Raw genomic sequence first — 21,321 nt, 5'->3', positions numbered from 1 at the left:
CTAACTTGATGGGCTCCTCCCCAGATTTTAAAAATATGTTTGGGTGTAGAAAATGTCAGAGCCCCTACAGCAAAGCTAATCTGCATTTTATTCTTCTGTTTATTTACTTTATGACAGTTCCAAGTCTCTGACAAATCAGTTATTCACAAACATTTTCTGAAGAACCAAACCATCACTAAGGCCAACTGAGAAGTTTTCAGCAACTTTTAATTACTGATCAATTTAGCTGCAATTTGTTTCTAAAGTATAATGTTTCTGATCATCTACTTTCTGATCACAAAAATACATTGCTGAATTTGAAGATTTATTCATGACAAAAAGAAGTGACAAGGAGGTAGAACAATTCCACATCAACTCCATGCTCTGTATTGAGTCTGTGTAGCTTCTAGAGCAGACATATATACCTAGATGCAAAAAAAAATTGCATTGTTTGGCTTTGTCACCTAGCAGAATTTGAGACACACAGAGCTAGAGGGACAGAGGGAAAAGAATTTAACTTCAAAGTGTAGGCTTAAGGTCAGACTTCCATCACCCAGGATAGGACCCATGGCGCCTGATACCACATCACACTGTCACATCCATGCACATCCCAGCTGCCTAATTAAATGAATAACAGCTCATTATGAGCAAGGTGGAGCAGCTTGTAGGAGCTGGGACCCTGTTTGGCATCTTACTGTAGGAAAAATAAAGTACAATGGGGTGAAGCAAGGTTTGGCTCTGAGGCTCACATGTCCTGCTCAGTCAGAGCAGAATGAAAGGGGCTGAAAAGTGGAGCCGCCTCTTTTTCCTGCAGCTCTGGGCTTTGTGAGAATCCCTGCAGTTCTCCCTGGCAGACAGGCCATTCATCAGCTTGTGAATCCTAGAGGATCTCTAGACAAGCAGGACGTGCTGGACACACACAGTGCTGGACAAACCCCCCAAAAACCTCCTGGGAGTTGAGAGGCTTTGTGGATCAAAGTGCAGCAGGGACCTGAGGCAGCAGCTCTGAGGACTCCGATTTTCAACAGAAGTCTCCTCTCTTAAGTCCTTGCCCAGCTCTGTGCCTCATTATTTTTGTTCCACAGAATCCTACTCACTGCTTCATTTGGGGAGAATGAAGGGACACTATCTCCTGTGGTAAATACAGTGCTCTAAATGATGCACTGTTCACAGTATAAATGCAAAACCCAGGCTTATACAGAAAGTAGCTCTTACTCTATAAAATTATCAGATAAGGATCATTTAGAACACAGATATAAAGATCCTACCGTTTAAGAGGCAGCAACTTTACCAACGTATTTGCAATACAGATTTTAAAAAACTGTTTTCACAAAGTATATAAAATAATTTTGCAGTATTATTTTAAAATTAAGATGTTCAAAGCCACATTGAAAATCAGAGTTACACTGATTTGCCACTCAAGTTCTGTTTCCTTTACACTGCCCTGAAGATCTCAGTTCTGAAATTCTAAGACCATGAAAAATAAAATTTAGCATTCTCTATTAGTAAAAAAGATGATTTTAGAGACAGGAATTGGAAATAGAAGTACTATCCTACTCAACAGATTCAGAGCTTCTTATGTTAACTCCATTGGTGTCAATAGCCTGCTCTGTGTCAGCAGTGAGCACTGGGTGGGAACATATTCCCATGGGACAGGAACATTCCACAGGAAATTCAGAGTCACTGATGCTTTGATTTATTTACAACTTACTAATAGACATGTCATAATTTTTTAACATATATTAAATGGATGTTTGAATAATAAAGCAATCTGATTTACTGAAATTTGGTATAAACTTGCTAAAAATATACTAAAATAATCCAATTAAGTGACAGCAGCTCTAAAAATCAATAATACTTTTTTTTTCCCAGTTCTACTTTATAATAGCAGTAGTACCATCAGTGCAGAACATTTCCTTGGGATTCATGTCCTGCTGTCTTTGGGGTGTGCTTTCCTTCTTGGGTTTCCAGCAAGAACAGCTGTGTTGGGTACTACTGGATGATGTGTAATATCACTACCACTGGGAGCTCAGGTATCCACTGGGATCCATCTTTTCAATATTTAGAATTATCAGTACTAAATTTGCCAAATAGTTAGAACTTATTTTTATTTACCATTTTAAAATATTTTTAAATGAGGGAGAAGAGTATCTCTGGTCAAACCTGCAGGTAGTTTTAGGCAATTATTTCTAAAAGACATGGCTATGCTCATTTCCATTACTGTGGCTTTGGATACAATTGAAAATTGGGAGAGCAGCACCACAGTCAGGTTTTGAAGGTCTCATTCCTTAGAGCTGACAAAATTTTCTGGGGATAAGACTAAGTTCACTGCAAGGTCTTGAGTCATTGTTCTTTGGGAAGGGGGAGAAAGTGAGCTCATCAATCAGGGAGACCCAGAGCTGCGTACAGTGGTGTAGGGTGATTGCTGGTGAGCTGTTTGCTAGACAACTTCTGTAAATATCTACACAAATACTCAGGGCCACTAGGGAAGGCTGTGGAGACCTCTCTGCTTCTCTTCTTGTGCAACACAGCGAGCTTGGTGAAGTATCTGAAAGTGATTGGTAATTAACTCTCAGGCTGTTTGTTAATTGCACTTTATCTGTCCCTCAGGTCGGTGCTCATGTGAATTCAGAAGATCTTTAGGAGGAAAGCTGAGGGCAAAACCTAGCTCAGGATGAGCATGCATGGAACTTGTTTAAATGATTGGTTTAGAGCCTGAAGTTAGAAGAGCACAGTTGTCAATTTATGTGTTTATGGAACAGGCATTCAATGCAATGGGGTTTATTATTATCTAGACTGAACATGAATAATATTGTAAAAATCTGCAACAGGTTCTAACAACAAGTGAATCTCTTTTTTCCAAGTTATTTCAAGATTCTAATTGGAATGCACATCTCAGAGAGCACTGTCTAGTTACATAAACCAGAGATAACATTTCCTGTGAAACTCGTGAGGCTGTAGCAGTGCATTTTGAAATGTGACTTTGTTGGCTCACTGTCACTGTGAGTTGTTAAATATGCCCACTTAGAGACCTTATGTGGAACTTTGAGTGCTGCTAACATTTAAAAGCTGATAGAATAACACAGTTCATTTAGAAATACAGAGCAAGCCACAGAGCTGATAGTAGAACTGCCTTTGTTTAAATATTCTACATTAGACAAATTTGTCTTAATAATGTCTTCCTAAGCTTACCTTATCTTCCCTTTTGAAAAATAAACAGCCCAAACCATTGTTCTTTGCTAACAGCAGATGAAAATTACCCAGAAAACCTTTGATTTGGAATTGTCTCTGACATTTCAATACAATATTTGACAGCTGAACAGGAAATAGAATTTTTATATGATACCAGTTTATGTTCAGTATTCATGTGATATATTCATTGAAAAGAAGCTGAAGAGAATAAGAACCTGTTTAATACTGTAAATTAAACATAAATATTACATACTCTGTCTGAATACCAGTCTTATCCTTGCCCTGACAGGTTGATAATGTATGGCTTTGTGAAGGCCATGGTACACATTGGCCAGTTAAAGCAATGGGAATTCCACTTCACTGACTGTTTATTTTTTGGATCGCTGATGTCTGCCACAGATCCAGGTAACCATTTCAAATAGATTACTTTTTCAAAAGTCAGAAGAGTAAATAAGAACTGTATATGCCATAGAAATGTTCTAAGTCTCTGTTCTTGGGGTTTTTTTCCTTCCCTTAGCTGTTAAGTACCTGATATTCTGATAATCATAAGTCAATCAAAGTCCAAGTCAGCTCCTGAGATCCCTTGTGGCTTTTTAGTTGCTGGTTTTCCTAGGCTGAGATCACAAACTTTATAATTAAGGTTACTGAAAAGATTGGGAAAATGCTCTCTGATTTTCAGGACACCACCTGTTGCTTGCTGATATGAGAACTGCTGGAGCCTCACATATAATAATCACAACCTCCCATCCATGTGTGACTTAACCCCCTTTAAAGATATGGGGAATGGAGCATTCCAATTTGGCCATATAAATACTGTTTATGTGATATCAATGTTCAGGATAAATACAACTCAAAAAAACAGATACCAAGAAATTGACTTGAATTTGCAGATGTGAGACTTAAAGCCCAAAGTCACAGTAAATGGCAAAGCCTGGGAAGCAGAATCAGTCAATTTTGGAATCAAAGAATTACAGAATCATTTAGATTTGGAAGGATGTCGGGAGGTCTTCTAGTCCTATCTTCTAATTAAAACAGTCTAATCTCAAAGCTAGCCTAGCTTTCATAGATTTGTCCAGGTTTTGTTATGTTGAAACTGTCAATAACTCAGATATTAAAGTATTGCTATTTGCAGCTGTGGGAACACAGTAAAGGAGAAGGTGAACATATATTTTTTAGAGGTTATCTGCTAAGACAAAATACAAAATCTGCAAGGGTGCAATGGATTTTTGTAAAATTTTCAGCTGAGCTGTTATAGGAGACAGAACAGAAAACATTTTGTGATGGATGTGAAATTCTGCATTAGTGTTAAAAAACTACCCTTGAGAAGCTTCTTTGAGAGACTTAGAAATAAAGTTTTCAAATTCCTGGCTTTTAAAAGAAGTGAGAAAAAGCAATATTGTTCTACACATTTTTTCCAGTCTTTAAATGATGTCTCAATAGTCAACAAAATATTTTAGCTTGTGATTTATCATTCTGACAGCTTAAAAGTACAGTATAAAACAAATTGTTTCCACAAAACCAGTTGTTGCAAGGTTACTGTAAAAGCTGCATGACATTGTTGTTCTCAAATTAATCCACACATCCAATATGCTGCCACTTCTTCAATCACCCAGCCATATTAATAAGACTCAGCACATGACTGAAGCCTATCCTCAGAGCAAGAGAAAAACACAGAAGTTGGAAGCACAAGGAAAACCTAGGAAAATAAACTGCTTATGGAATAAAAGCATCCTTACAATTTCCAAGGATATTTCTTGATAGTGCTATGAATAGGGTTTTGCAGCTGGCTTAGTTTCTTTTCCCATTTCCCAGTCCAAGACTATTTAGTTTCACAAATGTTGACTTATGATGAGTAATGTATAAGACAAATGCACTGATTTTGATTATAAGAGTATTAAACCACCACTGATTAATCTAGAACAATCAAGAGGGGAAAAAAATCAACAAAACAGAAGCTCCTCTTGCACTGTAAGGAATAAGTTACAAGGATTACTTTTCCCAGAGTTTTAAACAGGCTTAAAAAGCTAAAGTTGCAGTTGAGAAAATTATTTTTAGTGTGACAAACTGTCACTGATTAATATTGTTTCTAATTACTTCTCTGCTTATATAGTCTGTGCACATCCAAGAGCTTTTAATGTTCAGTCTTGCTCCCTCTGCTATCAATTCACAATATTCTAAGTTGTTTCATGTGTTCACTAATCTTATCCATAAATTTCAACCCCTCAAAGACTTAAGAGAACTTTGAATTAAGTTTTTCATTAATTAAATGGTTGACACTTCTGAAAATATTTCTTTGTGTTTTATGATTTGCCAGTGAATTATAATCTCAAATGTGTAAAGAGCTCACTGGCTTTCCAAAATCAGTTCAAATATGGCTCCCTAGAGAACTGATACATATTAGGGCATAAAATAATCAGTATAAAGATTTTATCTGTGATAACTAGGGTTCATTTTGGGTTTTTTAAAGAAAACTTTAGTAAAATGTTGTTAGTGTTAGACCAATAAATTGGTCTTAAGATGAAACAATAAATTCCTGTAGATTTGCTACATGATTTTTCATTTAATTCTTCACTGTGCAGGATTATGAACTCATTTCAAAAAGAGATTTAATTTCCCATGGCTATGGAAAGCAATTAAGTCTCAAAAGATGCTAAAAACTGATTTGTTGACTTGACAGAAGTTGGTTTGATTGAGCTCCTTATTTGTGATAATAAAGATGGCTGGTAGGTGTTTACATGTTAAACAAAGATTTTTAATCTCAAGGTAGTAAACGAACATATGCCATGTAAAATTTTCTAGTATTGCAAAGAAGAAGGAAATAATGTCACAGCACTCTGCAGCTTTTAGTTCTGAAGTTTATGCGAAGATTTTTAATCCAGATATTTTGGCATAAAAATAATTCAGGAGAATTGCTGTTATTTGCTATGTGTTCTCTTACATAGAAAACTAACACTTGAACTAAGATTAAGAAATTAATTTAGGACTGGATATACTTGGGACTGTGTTTTGCATTATAGACTGTGATCCTTAAATATCAATACTATGAGATGCCTCAAAAGACTTTTGTGCCTCTGGAAAGGACAGTTAGAAACTTCAGGGACAAAGCAAGGTCACTCTTGACCAAATAATTCATCTTAGAGAGAACATCTCCTTCCAATAATTTATCATTTTCAGTAGAGAAAGTTTCTCATTTTAAGACTTCAGGTGAGAGGTTAAATTTTAAAAAATAGAATTTCTAAATTCCCAAATTGTTCCTTCATTATTCTTGATTTAAAACATGGCACCAGTATTTACATTTTTCTTTATTCTGATCAATAGGCATAATTCATCACCTTGTCAAGGAAATCATGTCTTATTGTTTCATCTGCATAAACCAGCACAGATTTCCCTGTTTCACTGTTGAAAGGGTTTCCTTGTGTTAGCCCTGGGATTTGGTTTCTGGCGTGCCCTGACCCTGGGAGTGGTTTTGGGCTCCCTTCAGAGGTGGCAGGGCAGTTCCTGGCTGTGTTCTGTGCTCACACAGGTGCCCCTGCTCGGGAGCAGCAGGGGGAGCAGGGAACGTGCTGGGGAGCCCCAGCTCTGGGTGCCCAGCAGGGACCTCACAGTGGCACTGCCCATCACAGACCTCACAGTGGCACTGCCCAGCAGGGACCTCACAGGGACACTGCCCAGCAGGGACCTCACAGGGACACTGCCCAGCAGAGACCTCACAGGGACACTGCCCATCACAGACCTCACAGGGACACTGCCCATCACAGACCTCACAGGGACACTGCCCATCACAGACCTCACAGGGACACTGCCCATCACAGACCTCACAGGGACACTGCCCATCACAGACCTCACAGGGACACTGCCACAGGGCTTGGTGGCCCAGCTGTCCCTGTGGCTCTAATGGAACAATGAACAGCACAGACCTGGCGCAGGGGGGTAAGGATGGGACCTCTTCCCCAGCCACCAAAATGACACAAACAGCACAACTCTGGCAGCCTCCAGGGCTGCTGCTAGTAACACCTTCTGGATAACCACCTTCCCATCCAAAGACATTCCACATACCTTTAGCCTTTCCTTTTATTTTCTTTTCTAATTTTTGATGTTTCAAGTATAGAAAACTGATTTGCCTTCAGAGGGTTTGCTGAAGCACAGCTATTTCTGAGCTATATGAACTCCCTTACCTTTGGTCACATTGACAATCACAAGGCTCTTCCCTTTTTGAAGTTACTATGGTTACAGCTGAACTGGAGCTGTGGGTTGCGCTGCTCTTGTTATTGATAGAATTGGATATTTATCAGAAAGAGCAGTTTCTGTTTCTCATAAAATCGAAGGATTTTGCATTAAGAAGCATAATGTATAAATACAGCAAGGTAATGCATTTCAAACACTATGTAAGATGGTTTATAAATGTGTTTTAAATGAAAATATATATCTGCTTTCATCTTATTCACCACTGAACTAATCTGTGAGTGCTGTGACTTATTAATAGGGAAAGGAGTCTATAATTCAAATTGGAATCTTTATTTTTAGACAAAGTCAATAGGAAATAAAAGTTAGATTTCTCTAATCTTATTTTCTTCTCATTTGATAGTGCACTCCTGAAAGAATTTAGGCCCATGAGCTATGAAAGATATTAATAGCTCTAGTCAGAAGACTGAAGTACAATAATACCAGTACTTTATATAATGGTGTAATTTATTTTTTGTTTCCTTATTCTTTTAAAAGTAACAGCAAAGTAGCATTGGATACAGTTAGAGCAGGGATTGTTTTAGTTTGGTGATATTTCAGTTATAGATACTTTTTACAGGCATCTATAACAAGCCAATTTGTTTCTACATTTGTCCAAAGATACCTTTCACAAAGCAGCTCCACAGACACTTCTTATGACTTGGGTACAACTGAAATCATTTTGGGTTCAGCATGTGACAGATGTTACCTCAGCCCATGAAGTCAGGGAAGAAGTGAATCAGACTTTTGTTGGCATAAATAAAATCTGTGAAAATCTTAGATGCCTCACTATTTCCTGCTTCCCATCACTGAATTTTTAACTGAAGCTCACAACCCTTTCTGAGTCAGCAGCTCTGGTACCTGTTATTTCTGTTGGTGTGTGTTCTACTACCACAAAAGGTGTTGGTGCTCCACCAATGACCTGTCCTTCCAGCCAGTTCTTTACCCACCTCTTTTTCTGTCCTCATTTGCTTACACTGAAACAAGAGATGCTGAGTACCTTAAAGAAAGTAGTTTGGTATTTTTATAATACATATTGTATGTAATGAATTATGAGTCTTTAAGTAGTTACCACACAAAAAACAAGCCCTACTCACTGCTGCTCAGCTGTGCCTTCAGAAAGCCAGGGGCCAAGCTGATTGCAGTGCAGCATCTACAAACTTGACTTAGATATCAAAGTTCTCACAGACTGGACATGTTACTCTGGTATAGGATTATTTTTAAATTATTTCCCTTGAGTTTTAAAGTCATCTGTTTGACAAAACATGATGTGACTTCCTTGGACATGATGACTATTCCTAGAACATTATTCTATCCAGAGGTAACTTCAATTAACTTTTTTCCATAGCAGAGCAGCACATCCCCTTTGATGTGGCCATTCTGACCTATGCCCAGAGATTCTCATAATTAATCAAAGCAAATGTGGTCATGGGGGAGTGCCCAGACAGTGGTGGTCAAAACAAGGTGAAAATGTTTCCTGGAGCTCTTAAAAGGGTGGATGTGCTAAAGATCCTGCAAATCTCTATTCTTGTGCAGACACTATTTAAAATTTTTATTAATGAGCTGGCTAATGCAATGGAGGGTGTTCCTTTATGGTACAATATTCTGCTGAAAGGAGATTGCAAACACTTTGAAAGGCATGGTTAGAATTCAGTATGATTCCTGTAATGATTTAAAATAGACAAGGATAAATGCTACATTGAAAAAAAAGCATCTTCATAGACAGCAGATAAGAAGTGAGCATTCACTTCTGAAAATGATTTCAAGTTTACAACCTATGAAAATGAGTCATGAGTACCAATACATAGCAAAAAAAAAGGAAAACAGGGTTTATTAACGTGTTCTACAGCATTTTTTCATTCTATTTCTTGACAGCAAGTGTCAACTACATTACTGGGATGTGGTTTTAGGCACTGTATTTCAGGAAAGATATGAGCTGATTAGAGGGCAAGAAAACATTACTAAAGGAGGAGATTGAATGAAGTGAGTCATTTTAGGGAGGAGATGTCTGAATTGAGTCTTTGAATAGACAAATTCTGCTGAAAGAAAATCAGAATAAATATGACAAATTTTTGTCTCTCATTAGGCTAGGAATGGAAATTGCAGACTTGAAAAGCAGGAGGGGAGATTTGGGTTAGACATGATTCAGGAATAATTGCATTTATAAATGATATGAATACTGAAGAGCAAGTTAGACTCCCTTGAGTTTCATGGAACCAGCATCATTTCAGTTCTTTGAAAACAAATCAGATAAGTATCTGTCAGCAGAGGTGGGGCTGAAGTTTGCTCTGCCTTGGGCCAGATAAGAGAAGGACAGAGCAGAGACCAGGACCCTTCAGACAGGGACAGGTAAAGATCCAATAACCTCCCCTGGAAATGGGAAAACATTTGAAATGGAAGATACTTTCTGAGAACTGGGTGAAATGGGGACTTTCTCCCAGAAGAGCTAATTGATGCATTACTGTGTTGCTTGATTTATTATTTTGCTTTCATTTGAAAAGATTAAAGTAACATTTTTGGGGTAGAGTTGGAAGAGAAACAAGAAGAGAAAGTTGTTTATTTAGGAGGCAGGAGGAAGGAGAGGAATGTGTAGGCATCTGTCTAATTGCCTTGGCCTGCTCCACACACACCCAGCAGTACACTGACTTTGATTACTGTTTTCTTTTCCTTCTATCATTATCACAGGGACTATTAACGAGACCCCAAACTAATTAGCTAATAAGCAAAAGCTGAAAGTGGCAAATAGTTTTAGAAAACAAGTCTGTTTTTATGCCAATGACATTAGAGAGCAGGAGACTAAACTGAGCCCACATTTAGCACATTAAGTCAGCCTTGCTAATCAGGCAAAAACCTGAATATAGATGTTGGTGAACCAAGAAAATATCTTTTGTCAATAAAGCTTCTGCCTACACCTTTGAGCTATTCTGGGCAAAGAACTCTTTTCCTAGTTTAAATTATAACTGCAGTGGGAGTAGATGGGTGAGGTTACCAGGATGGTTAAATATAACTAGCTAATTTAAATATAGCTATATCAGCAAATGTTTAGCTACACACATCTCCTAAATTGTCTTCTGTAGAATAACACTTCCAAAATTCTTCAGAGATAACACATCAACAGAGATCACTTTAACATAAAATCTCACAGGAGAACTGAGAATCTATTTTGGGTTTATAAACTGATTTTGAGATTACATAGATATTTAAGTGCCATTTAGAAAACCTTAGCAGCAATGCTTTGAAAGTTCTAAAAAATGTCATTAAGACAAAGCATAATCAGCTGGTCATGGTCTTGTATGAATTATCAGCAGTCATGCAAATGTAAAAGTGTATTATTTTTATTTCTAAAATGTCAGATGTGAACATGGCATCCCAGAAGCACTCCTAATCTTTAGGATTTCTGGGCTATAAGGACTGAGTCAATTGCACAATTATATACCAGAATGAGCAGCAGTGAAGCACTGAGTTACCGTGCAGTTTTTAACCAGACAAGTAATTGGGGGTCTTTACATTGAATTCTGTTTGAAATGAGAAAGTTCTACTTTGTCCATGCAAAGAGAAAATAGTAAGAATAATAAGAATTCAAATAAGACGTACACAGAACACAGACAGCCTTCTTCAGCTGGAGGTTATGAAGTGGAAAATAGACCATAGGAAGGACTGTGATCCCCTGTCTGCAGGGAAGAGGGAAAAACAGAGAAGGCCTAAGTTAATATCTACAGGATTTATTTACCTGAATAGGAACCAAATGTCTAAATTCTCCTGATGATGTGTGTCTAAATCATTTGCTCACCTTCAATTTAAATTCACCACGCTCTATTTTTTCTATTGCACTGGTGAACTGAAAATCAAATATAGGGTGTAAGTCAGGGAGAAGGAAGGAACTGCAATTACTGGTATGCTGAAGGAACCCTAGAATGGGTTGTAGGTGTCAAATATCCTGGTCTGGGTTCAAGGCTTCCTGGCTGCCATGAGCCACATCCTTGCAGAGTGTGGGGCAGGACAGGGTGGGCGTGCTGTACATCCCTTAGTGAACATGTGTAACAGATGGATAAGTGCTATTATGTCCTTCTTAAAACAGGTAGACCCCACTCATCACACACAAAATCCACAGCAAACCCAACTCTTCAGCACCCTTATTCCTCTGTGGTCACAAGATCACAGTCCGTGCACAGTGAAACATGCTGTGACATTTTCATCTATGTAGGGTTCTCTGTGTGAGAGGGAAAGCTTCTTCCTAACTCAGCTGCAGCAGCAAAACTCATAGACTTAATGAATTTAAGGAGCTTATGTTTTCCAGTTGATCCTCCTTAACCCATTGTTATCCCCTTAGGCAATATATAGGACTGGGCTTCTCAAACCTGTATTCTAACATTGCTTTATTTCTTGAACTGCCAGAGGAACATGAAAATACCAACTCACTTTGCTTTCTCTCCATACAGTGACAGTCCTTGCTATTTTCCATGAGCTGAATGTGGATACAGATTTGTACACACTCCTGTTTGGAGAGAGTGTCCTAAATGATGCTGTGGCTATCGTGCTGACACAGTAAGTTACACCCACCTCCTTGCTTTACCTGGGGAGATCATTAAAGCTTTTCTCACTGGTGCCATTCTCACTGATATTGTTTGTTCAAGTACAGCTGTACCATTTGAAGGTTTTGTTACAAAGATGTAGTTTTAGAGTTTTTCTTGGTTTGTTAACACTAGAATTCCAATACTGTTTATAGCAACTGTATATCCAGAATGCAATTTTAGTTCATGTTCTTTAACCCAGAAAGCAGTATATTCTGTAAAATGGTAAACATTTCTTTCCTCATCTAAACAAGGTATCTTGAAAAAAAATGCTAAATGAGCATCTAGGACATAGAGCAACTATAAAATTCAAGACAGGTTCTTTTTATTTTGTGCAATTGTTATTTTCCAAGATTAAAACCACAAAGTAATACACAGTATCTGTTTATCTACTTCTGTCTATGGAAGCTGGCAGAGCTTCAGCGGATAATATTATTTTAAAATTATATGTAGCTTTTTTATTCTCAGGAATCCTCAAACAGATCACAAATGATGGGCCAAAATCACACAAGTATGTGCTGTCCTCAAAACATAGATGCTAAGTACATGATTAACGAGATCTCAAGTTTACTCCACTCTACATGTATTATATGCTTCCCAGAGTTTGCCAGAAATACAAATAATCCTCTCAGATAATCTTAAAAGTAACAGAACTGCAAAGTCAAATTCACTTCTCCACAACATTTGAAGGTGCTTCACAGTAAGCCTTAATTCAGTGCCAACTTTCTCCTTAAAACATCGTTCCTTGAACAAGGGTTTATCCTATCTCTCAGAATTAAAGACTTTACAGTAGTGAAAAGATGAGCTTAATATTTTGTCTGAAACCCCATGGAGTTTCAACTTATAATAATTACTGCAAAAAGACCCAAACTTGTTTCATAATACAAAAAAGAAATAGCATTCCTATTTAATTTATCACTCTCCAATTATCAGTCTAGTAACCTTCACCTACACTGAACTCCTCCCAGAGTTTTCAGAGCAAGAGCAATGTTTTCAGATGCTGTTGAGTGTCTGAGCACAGCAGCCCAGGGTTAGATACAGGGTGGCTGTCACATCCCAGGACTGGGGCTGGAATGTGTCACCTGGGAGAGCTCTGGTACATCAGGTAATAAAATGCACAAAAGGAAAAGTAAGCAAAGACCAGACAACTCCGTGAGAGAGCCACAGAACAGCATTGAAGCAGCTATTAGAATTGGGAAGTGTGTAGGTGGCAATGTCTGAGATTTTTATCTCCCTCCCTTGTTGCGGTTTAATAACAGCCGAGACATTTTCTGCTCATTGAGACTCCTCCTCTGTTAGTGCAAGGTTCCCACAGAGGAACAGTGAGGCTCCAAGCAGCTCAAGGGAACCCAGAGTGTTTGAAATCTCTAGTTTTCAGTCACCCTGATGCCAAAGCACACAGATCTCCCAAAGGAGCAACTCAACTCCAGAACAAATGTAAAAGGAAAAGTCCCATCAGATTCCAGTTCCCTCAGTATTCCAGTACATGATTCATGTGTTTCTAAGCCCTGCTCTTCCCAGTACTCAAGTCTAGGTTATGCACCTCAGCCTATCTACCTTTCATGTTTTCTTTGCTGTTACATGGGAGATTACAAATCTTTAGTATAGAATCTCTTGTCACTGGAAAATTGTTGTGATTTTTTTATATATTCACTGTGACCAATTTTTGATTTCTAAAGTCATTTGCAGAGACTGAGGAGAATACATGGCATCATCAGTTTCACATTTCATTACTCTCTGGCTTAAATAATCAGATTCTGCACAAATACAATACTTCTGCAACCCAATATAATCTTCCTGTAGCATTTTAAGTAAAAATATACTGTTAATATTGCCAGTTTCAGGTCATTAAAACCCTACTAGACCAACAAGAGTTTAAATGAAGAAAATTGTTTTTCTGCCACTGCAAAAGAACAGCTATTTTTTTTCCTGTAACCCATACCATTCTTGTGTGCAAACACAACATGTTCATAATTACAGCAATAGATGTCTATTTAAAAAGGTGTGAGAATAATGTTTACAAATCTGGAAAAGCAAGAGTAAGTAATTTAGTGCACTACATAATGATAACCAGAAAAATAGAATATGAAAATACACATTGTGGTTCATTATCTAACAGAATAAGTACGATGATGTCTGCGGGAGTGACTCACTGCAGGAAAGGCAGGAAGAGAAAAGAGAGGGGGCCCTTATGGCAGGTTATGGCAGGAGGTGGCAATTTGGCAAGGTGAAGGCAGCATGGCTGTCTGCCAACAAGGGCTTAGATTGATCTCTCTCCTTTCTTTCAGCTTCTCCCTCCAGTGTCTATTTTTCCTGTCCTGTTTATCATTTAGTTTAAGAAGGACAGCAGCAGGAGCAGCCACCCCTGCATTTTTTTAGGGATTTAGCAAGTCACACGAGCTGTGTTGCTGCAAGAGTGAGTGCACACAGTGAAAATCCCAGCCAGGGACACCAGTTCTCTGGGGCAGTTGAACAGCTCTCCTGTGGCCATCCTGCCCCACCAAACACCTGGGTGTTTGTGCTAACTGCAAGGTTTCATTTATAGTGTGCTATTTTAAGATAATCCATGCAGGAGGGATCACTGTGACTCAAACTGACAGCAGTGGCTGCAGGAAGGCTGACAAGCTGCTGTGCATCTGGGAGAACTCACACACACAAGGGCCTCTCTAAGCAAGGGCATGGGAGATGCAACGAGGATTTCCTCATATCAAAATCACTTCCAGAGTTTCTAACTTTTTGTTATTAGGATAAAATTCTGCTTTTAATAAAAACTTGTGGGAATTCTCACAGAAAATAAACATCAAGAATTCCAAGTATTTAAGAAAAATTATACCAGACCCTTAAAAGAGAGTACTTATTAGATTATTCAACATGTCTGCTTTCACCAGAAAAACCCGTGTGACTAATTATGCCACAAATACTTCCTACATACTTTGTTTTCCAGAATACTGACTGAGGAAAATCCTGATAAAAGTAGTTTCATGGTTCGTCTTAAATATTTCCAGGATAAACATATACCAACTCAGGTCATTGTACATCTTCACTCAAAAAGTACTTTCATTCTAGTCTAGACATACCTTATACAAGTTAATGTCATGCTCAAACCCTCCTTTCTTGGCAGAAGCTTGTATAAGGCTTTCTGAAATAACATGGCAAAGGTAACTGATTTATTGAAAGTTTATTGAAAAACAGTATCAATTTCCAGGGGAAATAACTCAGAAGCTGGAGTTCAGCTCAGTTTGGGCTGAGCACCCTCTAAGGCTGTCTTTTCTCAGACAGTGATTCCCACAATTTTCTTAGGCAGACAAGACAATTCCTTCTGACACACTGGGGATTCTTACTGGTAGGCACAGCCATCATATTACTACTTTTAGTAGAATGTAGATGTTTTCAAAATATAGGAAACTCTTGTGATACAATGGACCTCAAATAGAAAATTAATAAGAATCTTTAAACCTTTCTGATTCTAGGTACTTGTTTACCTGTATTGTTATTATTTCAGTGGGTTTAATTCTGTTATTATGTCACTGAACTTGAATGTAGCATACACAAGAGAGAAATGTAATCAGAGACTGAGAAACAGATATTGGACGAACATCAAATGCAGTTACAAGAATTCAGTCTGCATTTCATGTGGTCATTGTCCCAGTGATGTAACTGTCCATTATCTGCAAGTGTTACTACCCTACTTTTCACAATTTGTAATTGTTATTCCTTGAGTATCATATATTAAAATCAGCTGTTCTGCAAAGGACAAGAACAGATATTGTAACCATGCTACTGAATAATTAAATTGGGAGCTGGGAGTTGCAGGAATAATATTGTCTTTGAAAGTTATGATGGGTGTCTGCTTGATGCATATCTCAGTAGATGTGAAGCTCCCTTTATGATTATATTTTTCTTTTTTCTTTTGTCATGGACTGTCACTAATTTGGATCCTTTGCCCTTCCATTTTTGAAGCATTATTCTGTATAGTTTTTGCCACACTTTGATCCCTGAGCACATTGAATAACAAATTTTACAGAGGAAAGCCATCTGAATGTTCTCACATCATATTTTCCCCACAAACTGCAGTTATATTCAGAAAGTGTCCTTTGAAAGCAACGTTGTGGGTTTCCATATGTACTGTGTCAAAATCTTTTGTTTCATGTGTATCAATTAAGAAACAAAGACTTTTCTCTTAGCAAGTCCTTTGTTTCAGCTTCCTCCCCACCTGTAGGTAAGTTTGTTCAGTCTAAGAACACAGGGAATTCTGTCAGCCTGAATCCCCTTCCTCACGCTGAGATTTGTTAGGCACTATTAGCACATGACAAATAGTATTGAGTCATCACATAAGAAAAGAAAAAGGATGCTGGTTTCTCTATAGCCCTTATATTTTTAGCCACTTTTTAAACCCTGTATGTACTCAAGCAATTCCTTAGTGTCTCTTACAATACTGTCTCAGCCACTGGAGTGAAAATGAAACTAATTTAAGTTCTGTTTATTCTCAACGTGTATCTGAGTGCTAAGATCTTATTCACACATCCTAGACATATCAGTACAGAGAAACAGTGTAAAAAACCACTTCTATCCACAAGTGGGCCCTTATGTACACACAGCTAATAGCTTTAGTGTACCTACACATAGAACTCTTCAGCCAAGGAATTCTTTTTCAAAAGGATAAAAGCCTCACTCCTTGCCAAGTAATGTACAACGTGTGTACAGAACCTTTCCAGGAAGGAAAGAGGGGGGAAAAACCACCTGTGCCATCAGACAGGTGACAGATAAAAAGCATCAACACCTGCAACATTTTCCTGTTTAAAGAAAATAGATTTCTAAGGTGAGAAGAGATGGTGAAATTAAGACATAAGAAAATGAGCTGGTGAAAGCAACAAATGGACATTGTGAAGGCATGGCTAGGAAAAAGAAGCAAGAAACAAAGATAAGGCTCATTGTGTAACTACAGATCATGACAGTGATACATAAACCTGTAGCTAGAACTCTTTAGAGAGAAGAAAAGCTTGTTTATTCATAAGGATGCAGAGGAAAACCTGATTATCTTTCTCTGATGCAATTTTTCAGTTTTATATTGTTTTGTTATGAATATCTATGTGGAAATCCTTAAGTAGTACATCAAAATCTACTCCTGAACTTAGAAAACCGGCAAGAGAATAGGAATTAGGACAGCCAGTTCTAAAGAGTGATATGCTGCAATCAGGCAGTGAACCTGAATTCAGAAAAGGAATGAGATTCTTCCAGAAATACAGGGGATGCTCCCAGACCCTTTCTTTGTAGCTGTCCCTACATGGACTGGTTGGGCAGCCCTGGAGGGACTGAGGCCTGTATGAGCTCAGTTTGAGCAGGGGCAGGTTTAGATGAGGGGCTGCCTTTGCAAAGCCTGACCCAGAAATCACAGCTCAAAGTGAGGCCAGCACTGGAGCCCAACAGACAGGGAGAGTGCTCCATGGTCTGACCTGCATGGCTTGGAATCCTTGACAAATATTTGGGGATTTCAGTGTCTGTGAGCCACAATTCTGGACAAATGACTAACTGGATCTCTGGATACAGGCCTTGCCTCATTCCAGATAAACGCTATTTGTGATTTTATTCCCACCAAGATTCCTGAGGAGGGATGTCTGTAACATTGTGGAGGAGAATAAAATAGAATCCCCTGAAAACCTGAAAGCAAATGAAATGCTGGATGGAAGCTCAGCCCAATAATTTCACTTACTGGTTCCCCTTAGACAAGAGGGATTTGGCTGCTATTCCAAATATTGTTGGAAAGGCTTATATAACAAGCAGCCATTCAAACAGTCAAATAACACTGTAATTTATATTAATAGAGCAAGGAGTTAATTGTGCATCACGTTAGTGAGTGATTCTGAAAGGTAGATGAGGAGTCCTTTTCTCTATTATTTCTCTAATAATAACATTTTGGTTGTCCATCTGCTCTTTTTACCTTTGAGGAAGGGTTTAGTCCCAGCTTATTTTGTTGATGATAATTAGAGTTTCACGTCACTGACCATCTGGAACAGGAGATGTGAGCACTGGGAAGCTAACCAAACTTGCTATTAGCAGGAACTTTAAAAGAGCTTCTCTCCCAGAATAGAGGAAATCCCACATAAAATATTTGTATCTCTGCTTAACAAAACTTCCTTTCTTTTCTCCTCCATGAGCTTTCCTATACAGACCAGTATTATACTTAAACCAGAGGAAAAAATGCTGTTGAATTTCTGTAATGCTTCTTAAAGCCAAAGTTTCAGTATGAAAATGGGCACTCAGAACAGAATATTTTCAGGAAGTAGCTCTCACTCCTCAATTTTTTTCACATTTCAGTATTTCATATCCCTTTTTCCAATATTAGTGCCATATTAAAATTTTACTTAGGATCTAGTTAATATATGCTAAAGGCCTTACTCTCTGTGCTGCTGGGTCTGTGTGAGCTGGAGCTCATTTCCCCAGCAGCCCTCACAGAGCTGTGCTTTGCCCTGCTGAGAGCCCAGCAGTGTTTTGGTGCAGCTGAGCAGTGCTGGCCCAGCAGCAGCTCTGTCTCTCCAGCATCCCAGTGGTAGGAGGGGGACAAAGGCTTGGGAGAGGACACAGGGAGGACACAAAGGCATATTCTGTACCATATGATGTGCTCAGCAATAAAAGCTAAGAGAAAGCAGGAAGGGGCAGATAAATGTTACTGCATTCATATTCCAGAGCAACTGCTGCACGTATGTGGCATCACCCACTAAAGAGAAGCAGAGACTAAAACTTTTGCTGTCTTTGCTTTCACACACAGCTTTTGCTAAGTTAATGTGCCTTTATCTTAACTCCTGAGCTTTTTTCCATCTTATTTTCTTCCTCCCATGCTATCCTGCAGAAAAAGGAGCAATGGAGTGGCTGGGTGGGCACCTGTCACCCATCCAGGGCCAGCCCTCCACAGTTTTCTAATTGGCACTGCTTTGACTGTGCAGTTTATTTGAACAGGCAGCTCTCAGTTGCAGACTGCTAAGCTGGAGTAGATTTCAGTGAGCAACGTTATGGAGATTGCCCTGAGGGATGTATGAAGATAGAGCTTAGCTCAAATCAGCTGGGAATGTCTGTACTTGTCAGACCCAATCAAACCAGAGGAGCTGCAGGTATCTCCATCCAGTTATACACAAACAGACAGATAAGTTTTAACTTCAGAATTAAGAGCACTGCTTGCAGTCCTTGCAAATCACAGCTAAGTGGCACTTATTTAGCAACACTTTCCCTGCAAATGACCAAACTGGCATCAAAGCTTCTTCATTTCAAAGATTTCTGTTGGGAACTCTTCAGAACTGAAGTACATCATGGTACCAGTCAGCCTGGGTTTTGAGTTCTTCAGGTGGTTCTTCTTGTCCAAATAACCTTTTTCTAGTGAATAAGACAGATTTTTCCTGAGAGCAAGATAATTACATACAGAGTCTAATTCTACTTACAGAGACAACTCATACAGAGTCTAATTCTACTTACAGAGACAACTCATACAGAGTCTAATTCTACTTACAGAGACAACTCCCTTTAATTTTAAAATGATAGTGTTGATATTAGTTCCCTTGAAGTGTTCCAAAAGAAAGCTGGTTTCATCCTCTCTGGATGAAATACTGTATGTAAGAGTCTCTCTGGCTCTTGCAATAAATTAACATACATATCATGTCTCCTGGCACAGAAGATAGAGGAGGAGTGTGTGTCAGAAAGGTGAGGGAGTCCTTTCTGCCATTTCATTTGCAAGGCAGCCACCAACTCCTATTCATTGCCCAAATCCTTCCCAGAAATGCAGTACTGGAGAGCACAGCCATCTCAGAAAGACAGAGAGTTTATCACAACAGGATACTCCATAAAAATGCTGTTATTCCTCGGAGATCAGGTTATGATTATATGAACAAAGAACCCATTCCTATTGTGGGAGAATGGACTATTTCCAGTGGCTGCCCAGGAACACTAGGAAAGACTGATGTCTCTTGTGATCCCTCTGTGAATCACTCCAGAACCTCAGTGCTACAGTTCAATTTGAATTTCATCATTCTGACCTGCTCTAAGCATTTTTTTTTTTACCAACAATATCAGGTAAATTGCTTCCTCCTGCAAGCCTTGATCTTTTAAGGCTCAAATCCTTAAACTACTGAGGCTGTTAGAACTGACACAAATCTTCATGAAATTCTTTTGCATGTGCATATGTGTGTGTATATATAAATATATATATATATGCACGAGGAACTGTCCATAAAGCACATCAAAGTAATGCAAATGTTATCAGACACTCACTAGTTACATAATGCCCAAAAAATTTCCTATCTTACAAAGGAGGAATTGAGAGGTAGCTTTTGTAAACAATTAAATGTAATTTTTAAGTTCATTTTTTCATACACAGAACACCCCCCTCTCTCCACACCCAAGACATCATTTCAGTGTGCATGTTTCTCCTTTTGGAGTAGGAAATCTAATGGTTTCAGGATATACTTCTGTCACTTGAGCAAAGAGAATAATTGATAACAGCAGCATCAGCTGCCTTCCTTCAGTGCCAGGCACAGCAGGAGTGACTGCAAACCTCCAGTTACTGCACTTCACAGCTGCTTCAATGATGAGACTCAGCAAATTTCTATTCTTGGGATTTATTCCAATGGTAACAAAACTCCACTCTCTCCTTATTTCCGCTTGCTTTTGTATTGGTCTCAGTCTTTCTCTCCCTTGTCTTTCCAGAAGACAATGATCACCATCTCCATCTCACTCTACCCTTTGCCCTGACCTGCATGACCAGCTCCACCACTTCTGTGGCACTCTCCAGTCCCTAAGTCTCCCACCTGAGATAAAAAGAAATTATTTCTAGAGATAATCTAGGACTGTAAACTCCAACCTCCTTCATACCCTGAAGTCAAGAGAGACCCTGACTTCATTCCTGGTGCAAGCACCTCTTCACTATCCTTATTATGTTGTGACAAACAGAGGAGGTAATGAGGACAAGAGGGGTGATGTGACACTCACAGCGCTGGGGACAGCAGCTGGCTGCGTCTGGGGATCAGCAGTTGCAGGGGAAAAAGCCACATATTTAAGTTTTAGATGGTACATGCCTAAAAGATGAGATCTTGGAAGATTTTTAGTTGATTAAGTTTATCAGAACTCCACTGAGATTTGCCAACTAAACATTTTGGAAACCTTTAAAAATTTGCGTAATTTTGTCACATTTTCACAAGGGTGAAAGATATGTAGGAAACAGATGGATAATTTCCTCTTTCCTCCCCTTGGAAATGAAATTCAAGTCTGAATTTCAAAGTGGTTGAGAAAGCTTTGTAATTATGTGGTTGTAAGGTTTCTGTCCAAGATAAGCACAGAGGTAGTCTCTCTATAATGGCTCTGCAGTATGCCAATT

General features: G+C 38.7%; 1 protein-coding gene across 1 annotated transcript in view; it reads left to right on the top strand.

The window, feature by feature from the left end:
• Positions 1 to 21,321, top strand: part of SLC9A9 (solute carrier family 9 member A9) — a 172,557-nt gene that overhangs the window by 34,565 nt on the left and 116,671 nt on the right. The window contains exons 5-6 of the mRNA XM_005424684.2: positions 3,461 to 3,576; positions 11,832 to 11,937. Of these exons, the coding sequence (XP_005424741.1) occupies positions 3,461 to 3,576; positions 11,832 to 11,937 (222 nt within the window). The remainder of the gene's footprint in view (positions 1 to 3,460; positions 3,577 to 11,831; positions 11,938 to 21,321) is intronic.

The sequence above is a fragment of the Geospiza fortis genome, unplaced genomic scaffold, assembly GCF_000277835.1.
Source record: "Geospiza fortis unplaced genomic scaffold, GeoFor_1.0 scaffold318, whole genome shotgun sequence".
Taxonomy (NCBI): Eukaryota; Metazoa; Chordata; class Aves; order Passeriformes; family Thraupidae; genus Geospiza; species Geospiza fortis.
This window is presented reverse-complemented; position numbering and strand designations above follow the sequence as displayed.